This window comes from Oncorhynchus mykiss, chromosome 9, assembly GCF_013265735.2.
Source record: "Oncorhynchus mykiss isolate Arlee chromosome 9, USDA_OmykA_1.1, whole genome shotgun sequence".
NCBI classification, from domain to species: domain Eukaryota; kingdom Metazoa; phylum Chordata; class Actinopteri; order Salmoniformes; family Salmonidae; genus Oncorhynchus; species Oncorhynchus mykiss.
The window spans coordinates 5,478,229-5,502,310 of NC_048573.1; the positions used below are offsets into that span (position 1 = coordinate 5,478,229).

The 24,082-nt window shown below is 41.4% G+C and overlaps 1 protein-coding gene across 7 annotated transcripts in view; it reads left to right on the plus strand.

The window, feature by feature from the left end:
- dysf (dysferlin, limb girdle muscular dystrophy 2B (autosomal recessive)) overlaps positions 1–24,082 on the plus strand; it is a gene marked incomplete at its 3' end in the record, with an annotated part of 130,796 nt that overhangs the window by 27,996 nt on the left and 78,718 nt on the right. For all 7 annotated transcript variants that reach the window (XM_036987169.1, XM_036987171.1, XM_036987173.1 and 4 more), the window contains 12 exon segments: positions 4,212–4,317; positions 9,275–9,389; positions 9,875–10,006; positions 10,175–10,281; positions 12,404–12,532; positions 12,681–12,743; positions 14,516–14,566; positions 14,693–14,723; positions 18,943–19,058; positions 20,899–21,025; positions 21,125–21,228; positions 22,988–23,056. In XM_036987169.1, coding sequence (XP_036843064.1) covers positions 4,212–4,317; positions 9,275–9,389; positions 9,875–10,006; positions 10,175–10,281; positions 12,404–12,532; positions 12,681–12,743; positions 14,516–14,566; positions 14,693–14,723; positions 18,943–19,058; positions 20,899–21,025; positions 21,125–21,228; positions 22,988–23,056 — 1,150 coding nt within the window.

The window sequence follows — 24,082 nt, forward strand, 5'->3', positions numbered from 1 at the left end:
CTCCCCATCCAACCTGACAAAGGTGTAGAGGATTTGCTGAGAAGAATGGGAGAAACTCCACAAATACAGGTGTGACAAGCTTGTAGCCTCATACCCAAGAATACTTTAAAAAAAAACATTTTAGAATAAGCCTGTAACGTAACAAAATGTGGAAAATGTCAAGGGGTCTGAATACTTTCCGAATGCCCTGTATATCACCACTTCACATAATACAAATCCTTCCTCAGTTCCCAGAATAGACAGCATCAGGAAAGTTTCCTCAGTTCCCAGAATAGACAGCATCAGGAATGTTTCCTCAGTTCCCAGAATAGACAGCATCAGGAAAGTTTCCTCAGTTCCCAGAATAGACAGCATCAGGAAAGTTTCCTCAGGTCCCAGAATAGACAGCATCAGGAAAGTTTCCTCAGGTCCCAGAATAGACAGCATCAGGAAAGTTTCCTCAGGTCCCAGAATACACAGCGTTGGGAAAGTGTGTGTGAGTTGAGAAGTTATCGTTAGCTTTCATAGTTGTTTGATCATTCCTCCTGATAACAGCAGGAAAACACATAAGGATTGCTCCATTGTGATATTGGACAGAAGGGAGGATTGACCGGTCTATTCTACTCAAAGACAGGGTTTGGGGGGGGGGGGGGGGGGGGGTGTTGGTCTCTCTGAGGAACTTCCCTTCTGACGTTTTTTGTTTGACGGACAAGCTAAGAGAATTCCAAAGAGGTACCGATCTGTTTGGTGTGACAGATGAGTGTTCAATACATTATGAACAGATTTGAGACCATGCTAGTGACCACGATACAATGTATGACTAAGCTACATGTAATTGTCACTGACCAGGTTCGAACCCAGGATCTCCTGCTGTAAGGCTGTGTTAGCCCGCTGAGCTAAAGCTTTATGCTTTAGGCCCAGGATGTTTTTACCATCATTTTTTACCCAGGATGGTAAAAACGATTAGTTTGTAGATCAGAATGAAGTTTGGGCTGCGGAATCTATGGAATGTGGCCTTGTTATCAGGGGGCGATGCAGCCAGAGAGAGGGAGGAGTCACGTAAACATGGGACTTCCTGTTTACTCACCATGGTAACACTTCCTGGTCTGTACGGTGGCTCTGCCAATAGCAGTTAAGATGCCTTCGTGGGTAACGTTGTGCTTGATTCCTTCACAGATCTGACGGTGCTGGATAGGTGTCCGTAATGTAGTATTATTGCCATATTGCTGACGTTTATTCAGTCCTCTTGATCTATAAACACTTCGAGGGTTTTGGTTGAAGTAGGTAACAGAGCCATGGTATCAACTTCTCTATGCCCCATATTGTTGATGTTGTTGTTGTTTTATTGAACATCCTGTAACCTGTTTACTGCTCATTAATGAACATGTTCTCTAAGGAAATTGCCAACGATGGAACACTCCCAGGATGCATTGTTTTTTTTTCTCGAATCCCCAGGTGTACCTTTAGAATGTCGATCGGTGTTCCAATCACTCGTCATTTTTCCATTGTCTCCCCTGAAACATTCTGGCAGTGTTAGTATCGTCTCCATATAACAAGACAATGCTTGTTAAAAGCTACTGAATAGCTGATTAGCTTCCCTGCTGCCTTAAGGTTTTCAACAATAGGGCACAAGTCAACATAGGTCTTAAAGGAGTCTAGACAATAGCGCCCAGCTCTGTTCAAGGACAGGTTGGAATTACACCAGGCATGAGAGAATATCTGGAGCATTCTAGCATTCTCACATTCTAGCATTCTCAGATTCTAGCATTCTCACATTCTAGCATTCTAGCATTCTAGCATTCTAGCATTCTCACATTCTAACATTCTAGAATTCTAGCAATCTACTATTCTCACATTCTAACATTCTGGAATTCTAACATTCTAGCATTCTAGCATTCTCACATTCTAACATTCTAGCACTTCATCATTCTAGAATTCTCACGTTCTAGCATTCTAGCATTCTCACATTCTATTATTCTAACATTCTAGGATTCTCACATTCTAGAATTCTAGCATTCTAACATTCTACCATTCTAGCATTCTCACATTCTAACATTCTAGCCTTCTAAAATTCTAACAATCTAGCATTCTAACATTCTAGGATTCTCACATTCCACCATTCTAGCATTCTCACGATCTAGCAATCTAGCATTCTCACAATCTATTATTCTAACATTCTAGGATTCTCACATTCTAACATTATAGCCTTCTAAAATTCTAACAATATAGCATTCTAACATTCTAGCATTCTCACATTCTAGCAGTCTCACAGTCCAGCATTCTAACAATCTAGCATTCTCACATTCTATCCTTCTCACACTCTAGCATTCTAGTATTCTCACATTCTAACATTATGTGTTCTAACATTCTAACAATATAGCATACTAGCATTCTAGCATTCTCAAATTCTACCATTCTCACATTCTAGCATTCTCAAATTCTACCATTCTCGCATTCTAACATTCCAGCATTCTAACATTCCAGCATTCTAACATTCCAGCATTCTAACATTCTAGCATTCTAACATTCTAGCATGTTAACATTCTAGCATTCTAACATTCTAGCATGCTAACATTTTAGCATTCTTACATTCTAACATTCTCACATTCTAGCATGCTAACATTCTAACATATTTGCATTCTAACGTTCTAACAATCTAGCATTCTCACATTCTAGCACTCTAGCATTCACACATTGTAGCATCCTAGCACTCTAGCATTCTCACATTCTAGCGTTCTCACAGTCTAGCGTTCTCACATGCTAACATTCTAGCATGCTAACATTCTAGCATGCTAACATTCTAGCATTCTAGCATGCTAACATTCTAGCATTCTAGCATACTAACATTCTAGCATTCCAGCATGCTAACATTTGAGCATTCTAGCATTCTAACATTCTAGTATTCCAACATTCTAACATTCTAGCATTCTAACATTCACACATTCTAGCATAATCACATTTTAGCATTCTAGCATTCTCACATTCTAGCATTATAACGTTTTAACATTATAGCGTTTTAACGTTCTAACAATCTAGCATTCTCACATTCTAGCATTCTAACATTCTAGCATTCTCACACTATTGCATCATAGCATGCTAACATTCTAGCATTGCTAACATTCAAGCAATCCAACGTTTTAGCATTCCAAAATTCGAGCATTCCAACATTCTAATATTCTAGCATTCTCACATTCTAACATTCTAGAATTCTCACATTCTGCATTCTCACATTCTAGCATTCAAACATTCTAGCATTCTAACAAGCTAGCATTCTAACAATCTAGCATTCTCGCATTCTAGCATTCTAGCATCCTAGTGTTGTAGCATTCAAAAATTCTAGCATTCTAGCATTCCAACATTCTCACATCCGAACATTCTCACATCTGAACATTCTCACATCCGAACATTCTAGCATTCGAACATTCTAGCATTCCAACATTCTAACTTTCTAGCATTGTATCATTCTAGTATTCTAGCGTGCTAACATTCTAGCATTCTAAAATTCTAGCATTCTAACATTGTAGCATTCCAAGATTATAACATTCTAGGATTCTAACATTCCAACATTCTAGCATTCTAACATTCTGACATCAGAACATTCTAGCTTTCTAGCATTCGAACATTCTAGCATTCGAACATTCTAGCATTCTAACATTCTAGCAATTCAACATTCTAACTTTCAAGCATTCTAGCATTCTTAGTGCATTAGCATTGCTTTCCTGTCTCCATATCACTGGCCACTAGGATCGCTAATGGCTATTGAATAACTGAGTAGCTGAATAGACAGCTGCCCTCTGGGATTTCCAGCGAGCCTCTTTATGGTTCTATATTCTCAGAGTAGCTGGAGACTGTGGTTACAGATGAGAGAGGGCAGACGAATGGCTGACGTAATGTTTCCCATACTGTCCTCAGCTGTGTCTGTGTGACTACAGGTAAGACAGGGAGATGTCTGTATGGGAAACATTACGTCAGCCATGTGAGAATGTTAGAATGTTAGAATGTTAGAATGTTTGGATGTGAGAATGCTAGAATGTTAGAATGCTAGAATGTTAGAATGCTAGAATTTTTCGGATCTGAGAATGTTAGAATGCTAGAATGTGAGAATGCTAGATTGTTAGAACGTCAGAATGCTATAATGTCAGACTGTCTGATTCATATCCTGTATTCTACTGCTCTGCCTTCCCTCTGTTCCACTCCTCCTGTCTGTCTGTGTTTCTTCTCTCTGTTTCTAGGTTCCTGGGGGAGAGTCGAGTGGCTCTCAGGGACATCCTCAACTCCTCTAACCTGGCTGCTAGCTTCACTGTGTCCCTACTGGATACCAAGAGGAACAATACTGGGGTGAGACACACACACACTGTTCCACACACACACTGTTCCACACACACACTGTTCCACACACACACACACACACTGTTCCACACACACACTGTTCCACACACACACACACACACACACACACACACACACACACACACACACACACACACACACACACACACACACACACTGTTCCACACACACACACACACACACACACACACACACTGTTCCACACACACACACACACACACACACACACACACACACTGTTCCACACAGTCACACACACTGTTCCACGCACGCAGTCACACACACACACACACACACACACACAGTCACACACACTGGTGCACACACGCAGTCACACACACACACACTGTTCCACGCACGCAGTCACACACGCACACGCAGTCTCACACGCATCTTGCTGCACCTGAATACGCGACTAAAAACACTTGATTTGATTTGACCTCCTGGTTCTGCAGATGAAACGTAATGTTCTAATGTTTGGAACATTTCCACTTCCTTTTCATTTCATTAACACGAAACAGCCATTTCCTGTACGTTTCATCGTATGAACACATACACCTCTCTGATTCGGAGGGGTTGGGTTAAACGATTCAGAGGGGTTGGGTTAAACGATTCAGAGGGGTTGGGTTAAACGATTCAGAGGGGTTGGTTTAAATGATTCAGAGGGGTTGGGGGTTAAATGATTCAGAGGGGTTGGGGGTTAAATGATTCAGAGGGGTTGGTTTAAACGATTCAGAGGGGTTGGGGGTTAAATGATTCAGAGGGGTTGGGTTAAATGATTCAGAGGGGTTGGTTTAAATGATTCAGAAGGGTTGGGTTAAATGATTCAGAAGGGTTGGGTTAAATGATTCAGAGGGGTTGGGTTAAATGATTCAGAGGGGTTGGGTTAAATGATTCAGAGGGGTTGGGGGTTAAATGATTCAGAAGGGTTGGGTTAAATGATTCAGAGGGGTTGGGTTAAATGATTCAGAGGGGTTGGGTTAAATGATTCAGAGGGGTTGGGTTAAATGATTCAGAGGGGTTGGGTTAAATGATTCAGAGGGGTTGGGTTAAACGATTCAGAGGGGTTGGGTTAAACGATTCAGAGGGGTTGGGTTAAATGATTCAGAGGGGTTGGTTTAAACGATTCAGAGGGGTTGGTTTAAACGATTCAGAGGGGTTGGTTTAAACGATTCAGAGGGGTTGGTTTAAATGATTCAGAGGGGTTGGGTTAAATGATTCAGAGGGGTTGGTTTAAACGATTCAGAGGGGTTGGTTTAAATGATTCAGAGGGGTTGGGTTAAACGATTCAGAGGGGTTGGGTTAAACGATTCAGAGGGGTTGGTTTAAATGATTCAGAGGGGTTGGTTTAAATGATTCAGAGGGGTTGGGGGTTAAATGATTCAGAGGGGTTGGTTTAAATGATTCAGAGGGGTTGGTTTAAATGATTCAGAGGGGTTGGGTTAAATGATTCAGAGGGGTTGGGTTAAACGATTCAGAGGGGTTGGTTTAAACGATTCAGAGGGGTTGGGGGTTAAATGATTCAGAGGGGTTGGTTTAAATGATTCAGAGGGGTTGGGGGTTAAATGATTCAGAGGGGTTGGTTTAAACGATTCAGAGGGGTTGGGGGTTAAATGATTCAGAGGGGTTGGTTTAAATGATTCAGAGGGGTTGGTTTAAACGATTCAGAAGGGTTGGGTTAAATGATTCAGAGGGGTTGGGTTAAACGATTCAGAGGGGTTGGGTTAAACGATTCAGAGGGGTTGGGTTAAACGATTCAGAGGGGTTGAGTTAAACGATTCAGAGGGGTTGGTTTAAACGATTCAGAGGGGTTCGGTTAAACGATTCAGAGGGGTTCGGTTAAACGATTCAGAGGGGTTGGGTTAAACGATTCAGAGGGGTTCGGTTAAACGATTCAGAGGGGTTCGGTTAAACGATTCAGAGGGGTTGGGTTAAACGATTCAGAGGGGTTCGGTTAAACGATTCAGAGGGGTTGGGGGTTAAATGCGGAATACACATTTCAGTCAAATGCATTTGGTTGTACAACTGACCCAGCGGTGATCGCAATGCCAGTGGGGGTACGCCAAATAGATATAGATAAGATAGATAGATATAGATAATATATATAATAATAGATAAGATAGATAGATATAGATAATATATATAATAATAGATAAGATAGATAGATATAGATAATATATATAATAATAGATAAGATAGATAGATATAGATAATATATATAATAATAGATAAGATAGATAGATATAGATAATATATATAATAATAGATAAGATAGATAGATATAGATAATATATATAATAATAGATAAGATAGATAGATATAGATAATATATATAATAATAGATAAGATAGATAGATATAGATAATATATATAATAATAGATAAGATAGATAGATATAGATAATATATATAATAATAGATAAGATAGATAGATATAGATAATATATATAATAATAGATAAGATAGATAGATATAGATAATATATATAATAATAGATAAGATAGATAGATATAGATAATATATATAATAATAGATAAGATAGATAGATATAGATAATATATATAATAATAGATAAGATAGATAGATATAGATAATATATATAATAATAGATAAGATAGATAGATATAGATAATATATATAATAATAGATAAGATAGATAGATATAGATAATATATATAATAATAGATAAGATAGATAGATATAGATAATATATATAATAATAAATAAGATAGATAGATATAGATAATATACATATTTTTTTTAAAATTGAGAGTCGAGCTTAAAGTTTTCTTTACTGACCATAGTTAACACTAGTCTGACCGTTTGCATGATGACCAGTTTCTCACACGACTGGCCGACCTGGGTGATGTTTTTTCTCTCGCCTGTATGATCTGAATCTAGGATCACAGGGATTCTCCGCAACTATATTCAATGTGCGGGACAAAATTAATGGGTGTGATTAAGAAGTTGGAGCTCTTCTCTGTCTGCATTAACAAGGACAACACACAGGTCTTTCCATCATTGTATGATTTTTTTTTGTGTGCAAATGAACTCAAGCTTACGGACAATGTTAATTGTGATACAGGGAAGCACCTGAGTGAGTTGGGTGCCCAATTACACGGGTGCTTTCCCAAAACGGAAGACACAAACAACTGGATTTGTTATCGCTTTCATGCCCTGCCTCCAGTCCATTTACCGATATACGAACAAGAAGGCCTCATCGAAATCGCAACAAGCAGGAGGTTGAATGTTTGAAGGGATACGGGACTATAATAAGTGTGGCAACCACTGCCCAAAATCATTCGCACAGAATTAATTCAACCAACATTAGTGACGGACATATTTTATCAGTAAATCAGAATTCATTTTTTTTTTTTTTGAGTGTTCTTCTCAAGAAAACAATGGCAAACTATTTTCTGCTGGGTGTGTACGGGTGTGTGTGTGTGTGTGTGTGTACGGGTGTGTGTGTGTGTGTGTACGGGTGTGTGTGTGTGTATGTGTATACCAGCCAAAAAGGTGTTTTTCTTCCTTCTCTGTATCACCACTCTCAGAATAGCACACATCCTCAGGAAAACCTGTCTGTCTCTGTCTGTCTGTCTGTCTGTCTGTCTGTCTTGGTCTGGTCTGGTCTGGTCTGGTCTGGTCCACTACAGTCCACTACTCTGGTCAACAGTAGTCCACTACCCTGGTCAACAGTAGTCCACTACCCTGGTCAACAGTAGTCCACTACTCTGATCAACAGTAGTCCACTACCCTGGTCAACAGTAGTCCACTACTCTGGTCAACAGTAGTCCACTACTCTGGTCAACAGTAGTCCACTACCCTGGTCAACAGTAGTCCACTACCCTGGTCAACAGTAGTCCACTACCCTGGTCAACAGTAGTCCACTACCCTGGTCAACAGTAGTCTACTACCCTGGTCAACAGTAGTCCACTACCCTGGTCAACAGTAGTCCACTACCCTGGTCAACAGTAGTCCACTACCCTGGTCAACAGTAGTCCACTACCCTGGTCAACAGTAGTCCACTACCCTAGTCAACAGTGTCCACTACCCTGGTCAACAGTAGTCCACTACCCTGGTCAACAGTAGTCTACTACCCTGGTCAACAGTAGTCCACTACCCTGGTCAACAGTAGTCTACTACCCTGGTCAACAGTAGTGCACTACCCTATAGACCCTGTTCAAAAGTAGTCTACTACCCTGGTCAACAGTAGTCCACTACCCTGGTCAACAGTAGTCTACTACCCTGGTCAACAGTAGTGCACTACCCTATAGACCCTGGTCAAAAGTAGTCTACTACCCTGGTCAACAGTAGTCTACTACCCTGGTCAACAGTAGTCCACTACCCTGGTCTACAGTAGTCCACTACCCTGGTCTACAGTAGTCCACTACCCTGGTCTACAGTAGTCCACTACCCTGGTCTACAGTAGTCCACTACCCTATAGACCCTGGTCAACAGTAGTCCACTACCCTGGTCAACAGTAGTCCACTACCCTGGTCTACAGTAGTCCACCTAACCTGGTCTACAGTAGTCCACCTAACCTGGTCTACAGTAGTCCACTGCCCTATAGACCCTGGTCAACAGCAGTCTGCTACCCTTGTCAACAGTAGTGCCCTAAACAGTGTGTCATTTAGGACACAACGAGGGCCCTGCTCCCAACACCGCCCCCTGAAAATCAACCCATTCATATGATCCATATCACTCACTGACCAAATCAAGATGTTTGGTGGAGATCATTCACAAAAAGATTCCTGCTAAAATATTATTTGAAGACGAACTAACTATTAGGATATATCCTGAATATAATACTGGTAATATCAGAAATATTTTCTACCTGGAAGTGAATTTTTTCAGATATGAACCTCCAACAAAGCAAGATAATTATTTTGTTGTGTCCTTGTCTGTCTCTGTTCAGTAAACCATCTTTGACCTGTTTCCTCCACTAGGCCACACTGAGCCTGCAGGTTTCCTACATCCCTCCCCCAGGAATGACTCCTTTCTTCCAGCCTCCTCCTCAGCCAGAGGCCCGGGAGAAACCTGTGGAGCTGGACACTGTCACAGGTACAAGACGTCTCCAGATATCAGTAGAGCTCTCATATCAAAACCCAAAACAGTCCTAGTCTCTATGTTGTTGTCTTAGGCACAGCCCCCATCCCCACAGGAGGTCTTGTGCCTTTTGGTAGGCTGTCATTGTAAATAACAATGTGTTCTTAACTGAATTGTTAAATAAAACAACTTTTTTTTTTTTTATCTGTCTCTCTCTCTCTGTCTCTCTCTCTCCCTGTCTCTCTCTCTCTCTCTCTCTCTCTCTCTCTGTCTCTCTCTCTCTCTCTGTCTCTCTGTCTCTCTGTCTCTGTCTCTGTCTCTGTCTCTGTCTCTCTCTCTCTCTCTCTGTCTCTCTCTCTGTCTCTGTCTCTTTCTCTGTCTCTGTCTCTGTCTCTGTCTCTCTCTCTCTCTCTCTCTCTCTCTCTCTCTCTCTCTCTCTCTCTCTAACTCTAACTCTCTGTAATGACAAGGATTGTACTGTATGTGTGTGTCTATTCCAGTCTTCTCATTGGACACCATGGGTGAGGAGGACACAGAGAGCATGTTGATGATGGAGCAGACAGATGACCCAGACACCGGGAGTCACCAGGGACCCCATCAGGGGGGCCAGGGCGGCCAAGAGACCCCCACAGGTAACCACCCCTGACCCCTTCCTCCGGAGTCCTGACCCCTGACCCCTAGAAAGCCAGACAGCTCCTGAAATTGCAGTATGAAGTTTCTGTGTTTTTTTTTAACATAGTCTGTCTTTTGTGTGATTTGTTTTCAACTCTGTGTATGTATCATCATGTTCCCCCTGCCAGCCCAGACCCCTAAACGGGCCCCCCCTAACTACACCCCTGGAGTGAAGAGAAAGAAGAGGCAGCAGGGTAACAAGGCACCACTCCCAAACAAACCACAGGACCTGCAGGTGTGTGTGTATTTCTCTCTCTCTCTCTCTCTCTCTCTCTCTCTCTCTCTCTCTCTCTCTGTCTCTCTCTCTCTGTCTCTCTCTCTGTCTCTCTCTGTCTCTCTCTCTCTCTCTCTCTCTCTCTCTGTCTCTCTCTCTCTCTCTCTGTCTCTCTCCCTCTCTCCACATCTGCTTTGGTCCGAAGAACATCTGCTTTGGTCCGAAGAACATCTGTTGTGGTTCTGAGAACATCTGCTATGGTTCTGAGAACATCTGTTATTGTTCTAAGAACATCTGTTATGGTTCTGAGAACATCTGCTATGGTCCTAAGAACATCTGCTTTGGTCCGAAGAACATCTGTTGTGGTTCTGAGAACATCTGTTATGGTTCTGAGAACATCTGCTATGGTTCTGAGAACATCTGTTATGGTTCTGAGAACATCTGCTATGGTTCTGAGAACATCTGTTATTGTTCTAAGAACATCTATTATGGTCTGAAAACTGCTCATCTGTCAAGATGGCGAGACACAAGTAAAGGGACAAAGTGGAGGAGCAATTAATCGGGTCGGATATGAGATGTATGTGAGAAGTATGTGGTAGGGGCTCCTTACGATCATAGATGACAAAAAAAGAAAGCTAGTCACGTCGCGGACACCAACATCGCCCAACCGGACGAGCTAAACACCTCCGAGTTGTGCCCCTGTGGACAGGCCGAAATACTCACGATCTCCACATAGAAGGTGTATAAGTCATTCAAACGTGTTTACCCTCGCGTGGCTGCTGGCACAGATGGCATCCCTAGTAGCGCCCTCAGAGAATGTGCTAACTGTTGTGTTTTCTGACATTTCATTTCTGACACGTCAGTCAGAACAAAGGAGTTGATTGTTGGACTTCAGGAGGAAGCAGGCTGGGCACCCCCCCCATCCTCATCAATGGGGCTTTCTGTCTAAAACGTCAAGTTCCTCGGCATACACATCTCTGAGGAGCTGAAATGGTCAAACATGGACACAGTGGTGAAGAAGGCACAGCAGCAACTCTTTAACCTCAGGATGCTGAAGAAATGTCCCCGAGGTCCCTCACAGTGCTCTACAGCGGCACCATCGAGAGCATACTGTCGAGCTTCGTCACGGCCTGGTGCGGCAACTCCACCGCCACTGGCCGCAAGGCTCTACCATTGGTACCTCCAGTACGTTTACAACACCAGGTGTCGCAGGAATTCCAACGAAAATCCTCAGGGACCTCAGGGACCTCAGGGACCTCAGCCACCCGAACCACGGCCTGTTCTCCACGCTTCCATCACTCAGATGTGTACAGGAGCATCATGGCTGAAACTGTCAGACTGGCCAATAGCTTCTACCCTCAGACCATCAGACTGCTGAATAGCCACCACTAACTAGTCAGATGCCTGCTCCCCCTGCTGCTCCCCCTGCTGCTCCCTCTGCTGCTCCCCCTGCTGCTCCCCCTGCTGCTCCCCCTGCTGCTCCCTCTGCTGCTCCCTCTACTGCTCCCCCTGCTGCTCCCCCTGCTGCTCCCTCTGCTGCTCCCCCTGCTGCTCCCTCTGCTGCTCCCCCTGCTGCTCCCCCTGCTGCTCCCCCTGCTGCTCCCCCTGCTGCTCCCCCTGCTGCTCCCCCTGCTGCTCCCTCTGCTGCTACCCCTGCTGCTCCCTCTGCTGCTCCCCCTGCTGCTCCCTCTGCTGCTCCCCCTGCTGCTCCCCCTGCTGCTCCCCCTGCTGCTCCCCCTGCTGCTACCCCTGCTGCTCCCTCTGCTGCTCCCCCTGCTGCTCCCTCTGCTGCTCCCCCTGCTGCTCCCTCTGCTGCTCCCTCTGCTGCTCCCCCTGCTGCTCCCTCTGCTGCTCCCTCTGCTGCTCCCCCTGCTGCTCCCTCTGCTGCTGGACATTTATATTTGTTTATTATTATTTAATTCTCTCCTGCGCTGTTGGCGCTCGGAGCTGAAGTATTTCACCGTATACGGAAACTACATATGAGACCCTGTGCATCTGACTAAATACAACTCTAGAAATCTACATCTAACCTGTGCATTTGACTAAATAAAACTCTAGAAATCTACATCTAACCTGTGCATTTGACGAAATAAAACTCTAATCACTATATGATTCACACGTGTTTCTGTTGGAAAATGTTCAGGTGCGCGTTCGAGTCATCGAAGGCCGACAGTTGCCGGGCATCAACATCAAGCCGGTCGTCAAGGTTACTGTTGGTGGGCAGTCCAAGAGGACTCGCATCAGGAAAGGAAACAACCCCGTGTTTGATGAGGTGAAAAAAACAACAACAACAACATGATGTAACATTATTACAACTAGTTATACGCTGTTATGGCTAGTTAATAAACATACTATAGGTAAAGCTAGGTAATATTTGTGTTGTTAAATGAAAACCTATTTCGTTTATTTATTTCTGTCAGACTTTCTTTCTGAACTTCTTTGAGAGTCCGTCAGACCTCTTCGATGAGCCCATCTTCATTACTGTAAGTCTTGGTAATTCACTTCTACGTTGAACATATACGTACATCAGTAGTAGTAGTAGTAGTAGTGGTAGTAGTAGTGGTGGTAGTAGTAGTGGTAGTAGTGGTAGTGGTAGTAGTGGTAGTAGTAGTAGTGGTAGTGATAGTAGTGGTAGTGGTAGTAGTGGTAGTAGTGGTAGTAGTAGTAGTGGTGGTAGTAGTAGTAGTGGTAGTGGTAGTAGTAGTAGTGGTAGTGATAGTGGTAGTAGTGGTAGTAGTGGTAGTAGTAGTAGTGGTGGTAGTGGTAGTGGTAGTGGTAGTAGTAGTAGCAGTAGTAGTGGTAGTAGTAGTAGTAGTGGTAGTAGTAGTAGTGGTGGTAGTGGTAGTAATAGTAGTAGTAGTAGTAGTAGTAGTAGTAGTAGTAGTAGTGGTAGTAGTAGTGGTGGTAGTAGTAATGTATAGTATCACTCTGTCTCTCTCTTTCTCTGTCAGGTTTTTAACTCCATGTCGCTGCGAACTGACTCGGTGATAGTAGTAGTGGTGGTAGTAGTAGTGGTGGTAGTAGTAGTAGTAGTAGTGGTAGTAGTAGTAGTAGTGGTAGTAGTAGTAGTGGTGGTAGTGGTAGTAATAGTAGTAGTAGTAGTAGTGGTAGTGGTGGTAGTAGTAGTAGTAGTAGTAGTAGTGGTAGTAGTAGTAGTAGTGGTAGTAGTAGTAGTGGTGGTAGTGGTAGTAATAGTAGTAGTGGTAGTAGTAGTAGTAGTAGTAGTAGTGGTAGTAGTAGTAGTGGTAGTGGTGGTAGTAGTAGTAGTAGTAGTAGTAGTGGTAGTAGTAGTAGTAGTGGTAGTAGTAGTAGTGGTGGTAGTGGTAGTAATAGTAGTAGTGGTAGTAGTAGTGGTAGTAGTAGTGGTGGTAGTAGTAGTGGTAGTAGTAGTAGTGGTAGTAGTGGTGGTAGTGGTAGTAGTGGTAGTAGTAGTGGTAGTAGTAATGTATAGTATCACTCTGTCTCTCTCGCTCTCTCTCTCTGTCAGGTTTTTAACTCCATGTCGCTGCGAACTGACTCGGTGATAGTAGTAGTGGTGGTAGTAGTAGTGGTAGTAGTAGTAGTGGTAGTAGCGGTAGTAGTAGTGGTAGTAGTAGTGGTAGTAGTAGTAGTGGTAGTAGTAATGTAAAGTATCACTCTTTCTCTCTCGCTCTCTCTCTCTCTGTCAGGTTTTTAACTCCATGTCGCTGCGAACTGACTCGGTGATAGTAGTAGTAGTGGTAGTAGTAGTGGTAGTAGTAGTGGTGGTAGTGGTAGTAGTAGTGGTAGTAGTGGTATTAGTAGTGGTATTAGTAGTGGTAGTAGTAGTGGTAGTAGTAGTAGTGGTGGTAGTAGTAATAGTGGTAGTAGTGGTAGTAGTAGTGGTAGTAGTAGTGGTAGTAGTAGTGGTAGTAGTAGTGGTGGTAGTGGTAGTAGTAGTGGTAGTAGTGGTATTAGTAGTGGTAGTAGTAGTGGTGGTAGTGGTAGTATTAGTGGTAGTAGTGGTAGTAGTAGTGGTAGTGGTAGTATTAGTGGTAGTAGTGGTAGTAGTAGTGGTAGTGGTAGTAGTAGTGGTAGTGGTAGTAGTGGTAGTGGTAGTAGTAGTGGTGGTAGTGGTAGTGGTAGTAGTGGTAGTAGTAGTGGTAGTAGTAGTGGTGGTAGTAGTAGTGGTAGTAGTAGTAGTGGTAGTAGTGGTGGTAGTGGTAGTAGTGGTAGTAGTAGTGGTAGTAGTAATGTATAGTATCACTCTTTCTCTCTCGCTCTCTCTCTCTGTCAGGTTTTTAACTCCATGTCGCTGCGAACTGACTCGGTGATTGGAGAATTCAAGGTAAAACATTTGATTTTCTACTCGTCCTCCGCAAACTCGCCATATCTCTCTATGTGTTGTTTATGTGCCACGGAAGACAGAGTATTTCTGTTTGGGTATATATTTCTCTCTGGATTTCTTTTACAGCTTGATGTTGGCACGGTGTACAACGAGAGCAGTGAGTAAAGCCAAGTCTATAAATAGGTTTCTATCCATTTGGGGAAAGATTTTTAACGTGAATATTCTAGAATCCACATGAAGATTTTTAATGTGAATATTCTAGAATCCACATGAAGATTTTTAATGTGAATATTCTAGAATCCACATGAAGATTTTTAATGTGAATATTCTAGAATCCACATGAAGATTTTTAATGTGAATATTCTAGAATCCACATGAAGATTTTTAATGTGAATATTCTAGAATCCGCATGAAGATTTTTAACGTGAATATTCTAGAATCCGCATGAAGGAAGTGTGGGCATTTCCCACACGTAACACAACACACAAAATGGTAGTATTTTTGGAATTGTTAGCTAGATTACTTGTTGGTTATTACTGCATTGTCGGAACTAGAAGCACAAGCATTTCGCTACACTCGCATCAACATCTACTAACCATGTGACCATTAGCATCTGCTAACCATTTGACCATTAACATCTACTAACCATGTGACCATTAACATCTACTAACCATGTGACCATTAACATCTGCTAACCATTTGACCATTAACATCTACTAACCATGTGACCATTAACATCTACTAACCATGTGACCATTAACATCTGCTAACCATGTGACCATTAACATCTGCTAACCATGTGACCATTAACATCTGCTAACCATGTGACCAATAACATCTGCTAACCATGTGACCAATAACATCTGCTAACCATGTGTATGTGACAAATAACATTTGATTTGATTTGAAATGAACGGCAGCCAAGCGTCGATCATGTCACCAGAATAAGACCCTGGATATTTATTAGAAAGCCGTATCAAGCTCTTCCCCCGTGCACGTTCACCCCCCATGCGAAATTCTTGGTAGCTTATTTCATCTTTAGCCTAATAAACTGCATGTTTTTTTCCCCTCATCGTAGTGGGAGGACCAACACACCATACCATCATGTGACTCCCAAGTTAACTTCGATGCGATTTGGTTATTGAATCAAATATTTGCGCATAAAAGCGTTTCCACACCCATTTCCTTCATAATTCATTTTACCGACACAAAAAGATCCCACCGTGTCAAACAAAACAAATTATCTATCAGCATTTATAAAATTATACCGAATCATCCTCTTTCAATCACAGCTGTTGTGCTTTAAAAAAAAATGCAATATGACTTATTAACTAAAATTCCATCCACAGTTTTCAAAGTAAAGTCATACTGTAAAGTCATACTGTAAAGTCCAACTAAAGTCATGCTGTAAAGTCCAAGTAAAGTCATACTGTAAAGTCATGCTGTAAAGTCATACTGTAAAGTCATGCTGTAAAGTCCAAGTAAAGTCATACTGTAAAGTCATACTGTAAAGTCATACTGTAAAGTCATACTGTAAAGTCATGCTGTAAAGTCATACTGTAAAGTCCAAGTAAAGTCATACTGTAAAGTCATGCTGTAAAGTCATACTGTAAAGTCATACTGTAAAGTAATGCTGTAAAGTCAAGCTGTAAAGTCATACTGTAAAGTCATACTGTAAAGTCATACTGTAAAGTCCAAGTAAAGTCATACTGTAAAGCAATGCTGTAAAGTCATACTGTAAAGTCATACTGTAAAGTCATGCTGTAAAGTCCAAGTAAAGTCATACTGTAAAGTCATACTGTAAAGTCATGCTGTAAAGTCATACTGTAAAGTCCAAGTAAAGTCATACTGTAAAGTCATGCTGTAAAGTCATACTGTAAAGTCATGCTGTAAAGTCATGCTGTAAAGTCATGCTGTAAAGTCATGCTGTAAAGTCATACTGTAAAGTCATACTGTAAAGTCCAAGTAAAGTCATACTGTAAAGTAATGCTGTAAAGTCATGCTGTAAAGTCATGCTGTAAAGTCATACTGTAAAGTCCAAGTAAAGTCATACTGTAAAGTCCAAGTAAAGTCATGCTGTAAAGTCATACTGTAAAGTCATGCTGTAAAGTCATGCTGTAAAGTCATGCTGTAAAGTCATACTGTAAAGTCCAAGTAAAGTCATACTGTAAAGTCATACTGTAAAGTCATACTGTAAAGTCATACTGTAAAGTCAAAGTAAAGTCAAAGTAAAGTCATACTGTATTAAAACAAAGTAATGACAGCTGTGATGGAAACCGAACAGTATTTGATAAACTAAATACATACAGTACCGGTCAGAAGTTTGGACACACCTACTCATTCCAGGGTTTTTCCTTATTTTTTATTTTTTTTCTACATTGTTGAATAATAGTAAAGACATCAAATCTATGAAATAACACATATGGAATCATGAAGTAACCAAAAAAAGTGTTACACAAATCAAAATATATTTTGGATTCTTCGAAGTAGCCACCCTTTTCCTTGATGACAGCTTTGACTATTTAATCTCATGTATGTTGTCTTTGCCTGTTGCCATCACAGTTTTACAAGCAAACCAATATCATGTTATCATGTTGGTTGTGACTCTAATCTCATGTTATCATGTTGGTTATTACTCTATTTTCATGTTGGTTATTACTCTAATCTCATGTTGTTACTCTAATCTCATGTTATCATGTTGTCGTTACTCTAATCTCATGTTTTCATGTTGTTATTACTCTAATCTCATGTTATCATGTTGTTGTTACTCTAATCTCATGTTATCATGTTGGTTATTACTCTAATCTCATGTTATCATGTTGTTGTTACTCTAATCTCATGTTTTCATGTTGTTATTACTCTAATCTCATTTTATCATGTTGTTGTTACTCTAATCTCATGTTATCATGTTGGTTATTACTCTAATCTCATGTTATCATGTTGTTATTACTCTAATCTCATGTTATCATGTTGTTTTTACTCTAATCTCATGTTATCATGTTGGTTGTTACTCTAATCTCATGTTATCATGTTGTTGTTACTCTAATCTCATGTTATCATGTTGGTTATTACTCTAATCTCATGTTATCATGTTGCTATTACTCTATTTTCATGTTGGTTATTACTCTAATCTCATGTTGTTACTCTAATCTCATGTTATCATGTTGTTGTGACTCTAATCTCATGTTATCATGTTGTCATTACTCTAATCTTATGTTATCATGTTGGTTGTTACTCTAATCTCATATTGTTGTGACTCTAATCTCATGTTATCATGTTGGTTGTTACTCTAATCTCATGTTGGTTGTTACTCTAATCTCATGTTATCATGTTGTTATTACTCTAATTTCATGTTATCATGTTGTTGTTACTCTAATCTCATGTTATCATGTTGGTTATTACTCTAATCTCATGTTATCATGTTGATTATTACTCATCACCAATACATGAATGAGCTACAGAGCTAATAGGCTGGTTTATGTTGCGAACAATTTATGATGCTTTTCTTAGCCAGAATCACCTACAAAAAGAACGATGCGACCGGCCTTCAATTGAACGTTTTAACTCGTTATACAGCCTACAGTTCACAATAACAGGAAACAATTACATGTCATCACTGAAATGAAGAGGTTGGTGGTAACCATCATATCAAAGTCGACGTGGAATTCCCCAGCGACATGTTGTGCGGTCTGGAAATCACGCGGTTTATTAGGCTACAGTTGAAATGGTGATGATGGTGATGATGGTGAATGATGATGGTAATGATGGTGAATGATGGTGAATGATGGTGATGATGGTGAATGATGGTGAATGATGGTGAATGATGGTGATGATGGTGAATGATGGTGATGATGGTGATGATGGTGATGATGGTGATGATGGTGAAGATGGTGAATGATGGTGATGATGGTGAATGATGGTGAATGATGGTTGATGATGGTGATGATGGTGAACATCACACAGTGGTGAAAGTGTACACGGTGATGAGCTTGCTGCTCTTTTCCAATAAATATTGCGGGTTTGATTTCATGTGGCATGATAATCGATGCTTGGCTGATGTTTGACTAATAAAAATAATCTTTTATCTCGATTATAATATCATCATGTAGGCTCTAGCCAACAGCGCACGTGCAAATACCATTTATTTTGGGTGAGAAAATCCTCAGTAGAGTTGAAAATGAGATGGAAACCCATTTATCTTATATTTTCTTATTTGGTACATGTGTATTTAACCTCAAAATTTATTTTGATGGAACAAATTGCAATCATATCAAATCATTCATTATCAATGTCCTAATCATTTCAACGTAATTCAGCTGTACTATCAGCCATAAGTAGGAAGTACTCATTCTCCCACAATGCTCTTTTTCCTCTAGGACACGCCTTCTTGAGGAAGTGGCTCCTCCTCTCTGACCCTGACGACCTCTCGGCCGGGGCCAAAGGTTACCTGAAGGTCAGCCTCTTCGTATTGGCTGCAGGCGACGAAGCTCCAGTGAGTCATGATTCAATTACCTATATTGTTGAGTTGATCTCGGTATCTGTTGGATTATTAATGATCTCTAATCTGTTTTGGATGATTAATGATCTCTGATCTCATTTGGATTATTATATACAATGCCATCTGTCTCACATCTGTCCACTTGGTTCTCTCTGTGTCTCTCCATCAATTTTTTTTCTAGTATATATTAAGTGTTTGTGCATCTGTTTCCGATATACAGGACCATTCAAAAGTTTGGACACACCTACTCATTCCAGGGTTCTAGAACACCTACTCATTCCAGGGTTCTAGAACACCTACTCATTCCAGGGTTCTAGAACACCTACTCATTCTAGGGTTTTTCTTTATTTAATGTTTATTTTCTACATTGTAGAATAATAGTGAAGACTTTGAAACTATGAAATAACACACTTGGAATCATGTAGTAACCAAAAAAAGTGATAAATCTAAATATATTTTAGATTTTAGATTCTTCAAAGTAGCCACCCTTTCGCTTGGTGACAGCTTTGCACACTCTTGGCATTCTCTCAACCAGCTTCATGAGGAATGCTTTTACAACAGTCTTGAAGCAGTTCCCACATATGCTGAGCACTGCTGCTTTTCCTTCACTGCACGGTCCAAACCATCTCAATCGGGTGATTGTGGAGGCCAGGTCCTCTGATGCAGCACTCCGTCATTGTCCTTTTTGGTCAAATAGCCCTTACACAGCCTGGAGGTGTGTTTTGGGTCATTGTCCTGTTGAAAAATAAATGATAGTCCCACTAAGTGCAAACCAGATGGGATGGCATATCACTGTAGAATGCTGTGGTAGCCATGCTGGTTAAATGTGCCTTGAATTCTAAATAAATCACAGACAATGTCACCAGCAAAGCACCATCACACCTCCTCCTCCATGCTTCACGGTGGGAACCACACATGCGGAGATCATCCGTTCACCTACTCTGCGTCTCACAAAGACACGGCGATTGGCACCAAATATCTAAAATTTGGACTCATCAGACCAAAGGACAGATTTCCACTGGTCTAATGTCCATTTCTTGTGTTTCTTGGTCCAAGCAAGTCTCTTCTTATTGGTCCTTTAGAAGTGGTTTCTTTGTAGCAATTCAACCATGAAGGCCTTATTCATGCCGTCTCCTCTGAACAGTTGATGTTGAGATGTGTCTGTTAATTAAACTCTGTGAAGCATTTATTTGGCCTGCAATTTCTGAGGCTGGTAACTCTAATGAACGTAGCCTCTGCAGCAGAGGTACCTCTGGGTATTCCATTCCCTGTTGCGGTCCTCATGAGAGCCAGTTTCATCATAGCGCTTGATGGTTTTTGTGACTGCACTTGAAGAAACTTTCAAAGTTTTTGACATTTTCCCGGATTGACTGACCTTCCTGTCTTAATGTAATGATGGACTGTCATATCTCTTTGCTTATTTGAGCTGTTCCTGTGATAATATGGACCAAATAAGCAATATTTTCTGTATACCACCCTTACCTTGTCACAACACAACTGATTGGCTCAAATGCGATGCGATAGCAATGAAAGAAATTCCAGAAATGAACTTTTAACAACTTGGGGGGTGTAATGAGGATTTGCTCCGTCTGTAATAAAGCTCTTTGAGGGGAAAAACTAATTATAAATCTCTCTCTTTCTCTCTCTGTCCCTCTTTCTCTGTCCCTCTTTCTCTCTCTCGCTTTCTCTCTCTCTCTCTGTCTCTCTCTCACTCTCTCTCTGTCCCTCTTTCTCTGTCCCTCTTTCTCTCTCTCGCTTTCTCTCTCTCTCTCTCTGTCCCTCTTTCTCTCTCTCTCTCTCTCTCTCTCTCTCTCTCTCTGTCTCTGTCTCCCAGGTGGATAAGAAGGAGGGAGTGGTGGATAAGGAGGATATAGAGGGGAACCTGTTGCGTCCTGCTGGACTCACACTCAGAGGAGCCATCTTCACACTTAAAGTATTCAGAGCTGAGGACCTGCCTCAGAGTGAGTTTGTCTGTGTGTGTACTCTGTTTTGTTCCTCTCATAATGTAGGAAATATGTGTGTGCGTGATATTGTTAACAATAAAATAATTATCTTCACAGTGGACGATGCCTTTATGGATGGGATGAGACAGGTCCTGGGATTCGACAGCAACAGGAAGAACCTGGTCGACCCCTTAGTTGAAGTCAACTTCGCTGGAAAAACGGTAAACACACACATGCTAGCAAACCTGTGTGACACACAGACAAAGATCAACATGTGACTTATATTAAACATACTAAACTACACAGACACTAACTACACAGACACTCACTACACAGACACTCACTACACAGACACTAACTACACAGACACTAACGACACAGACACTAACTACACAGACACTAACTACACAGACACTAACTACACAGACATTAACTACACAGACACCCACTACAGACACTAAACTACACCGACACTAACTACACAGACCCTAACTACACAGACCCTAACTACACAGAAACTCACTACACAGACACTCAATACACAGACACTAACTACAAAGACACTAACTACACAGACACTAACTACACAGACACTACACTACACAGACACTAACTACACAGACACTAACTACACAGACATTAAACTACACAGACACTCACTACACAGACACTCACTACACAGACACTCACTACACAGACACTCACTACACAGACACTCACTACACAGACATTAACCACACAGACACTAATTACACAGACATTAAACTACACAGACACTCACTACACAGACACTCACTACACAGACACTCACTACACAGACACTCACTACACAGACACTCACTACACAGACATTAACCACACAGACACTACCTACACAGACACTAATTACACAGACATTAAACTACACAGACCGTAACTACACAGACACTCACTACACAGACACTCACTACACAGACACTCACTACACAGACACTCACTACACAGACACTCACTACACAGACATGAACCACACAGACACTACCTACACAGACACTAACTACACAGACATTAAACTACACAGACACTCACTACACAGACACTCACTACACAGACACTCACTACACAGACACTCACTACAGACACTAACTACACCGTCACTAACTACACAGACACTAACTACACAGACACTAATTACAGACATTAAACTACACAGACATTAAACTACACAGACCCTAACTACACAGACCCTAACTACACAGACCCTAACTACACAGACACTCACTACACAGACACTAAACTACACCATCACTAATTACACAGACACTCACTACACAGACACTCACTACACAGGCACTAACTACACAGGCACTAACTACACAGGCACTAACTACACAGACATTAACTACACAGACACTAACTACAGACACTCACTACACAAACACTAAACTACACAGACACTAAACTACACTGACACTAAACTACACAGACATTACACTACACAGACACTAACTCCACAGTCACTAACTACACAGGCACTAACTACACCGACACTCACTACACCGACACTCACTACACAGCCACTAAACTACACAGCCACTAAACTACACAGGCACTAAACTACACAGGCACTAAACTACACAGGCACTAAACTACACAGACACTACACTACACATACACTACACAGACACACACTACAGAGAAACAATACAGACACTAACTACATAGACACTACACTTCACAGACACTAAACTTCAGACACTAAACTATACATACACTACACTTAAACTAAACTACACAGACACTACACTTAAACTAAACAACACAGACACTAAACTACACAGACACTACACTTAAACTAAACTACACAGACACTACACTACACAGACACTACACTACACAGGCACTAAACTACACAGGCACTAAACTACACAGGCACTAAACTACACAGACACTACATTACACACATTTTCACATTTCCATGTTTTCATTCCATCCTTTCAGATGTGCAGTAAGATCATGGAGAAGAATGCCAACCCTCAGTGGAATCAAAGCCTGGCCATGCCCATACGGGTATATATAATATATATCTAGTAATTAATACTACTATTATATAATATACTTTGGGGAGAACATGTATTTGATACACTGCTGATTTTGCAGGTTTTCCTACTTACAAAGCATGTAGAGGTCTGTAATTGTTTATCATAGGTACACTTCAACTGTGAGAGACAGAATCTAAAACAAAAATCCAGAAAATCACATTGTATGATTTTTATGTAATTAATTTGCATTTTATTGCATGACAAGTATTTGATACATCAGAAAAGCAGAACTTAATATTTGGTACAGAAACCTTTGTTTGCAATTACAGAGATCATACGTTTCCTGTAGTTCTTGACCAGGTTTGCACACACTGCAGCAGGGATTTTGGCCCACTCCTCCATACAGACCTTCTCCAGATCCTTCAGGTTTCGGGACTGTCGCTGGGCAATACGGACTTTCAGCTCCCTCCAAAGATTTTCTATTGGGTTCAGGTCTGGAGACTGGCTAGGCCACTCCAGGACCTTGAGATGCTTCTTACGGAGCCACTCCTTAGTTGCCCTGGCTGTGTGTTTCGGGTTGTTGTCATGCTGGAAGACCCAGCCACGACCCATCTTCAATGCTCTTACTGAGGGAAGGAGGTTGTTGCCCAAGATCTCGCGATACATGGCCCCATCGATCCTCCCCTCAATACGGTGCAGTCGTCCTGTCCCCTTTGCAGAAAAGCATCCCCAAAGAATGATGTTTCCACCTCCATGCTTCACGGTTGGGATGGTGTTCTTGGGGTTGTACTCATCCTTCTTCCTCCAAACACGGCGAATGGAGTTTAGACCAAAAAGCCCTATTTTTATCTCATCAGACCACATGACCTTCTCCCATTCCTCCTCTGGATCATCCAGATGGTCATTGGCAAACTTCAGACGGGCCTGGACATGCGCTGGCTTGAGCAGGGGGACCTTGCGTGCACTGCAGGATTTTAATCCATGACGGCGTAGTGTGTTACTAATGGTTTTCTTTGAGACTGTGGTCACAGCTCTCTTCAGGTCATTGACCAGG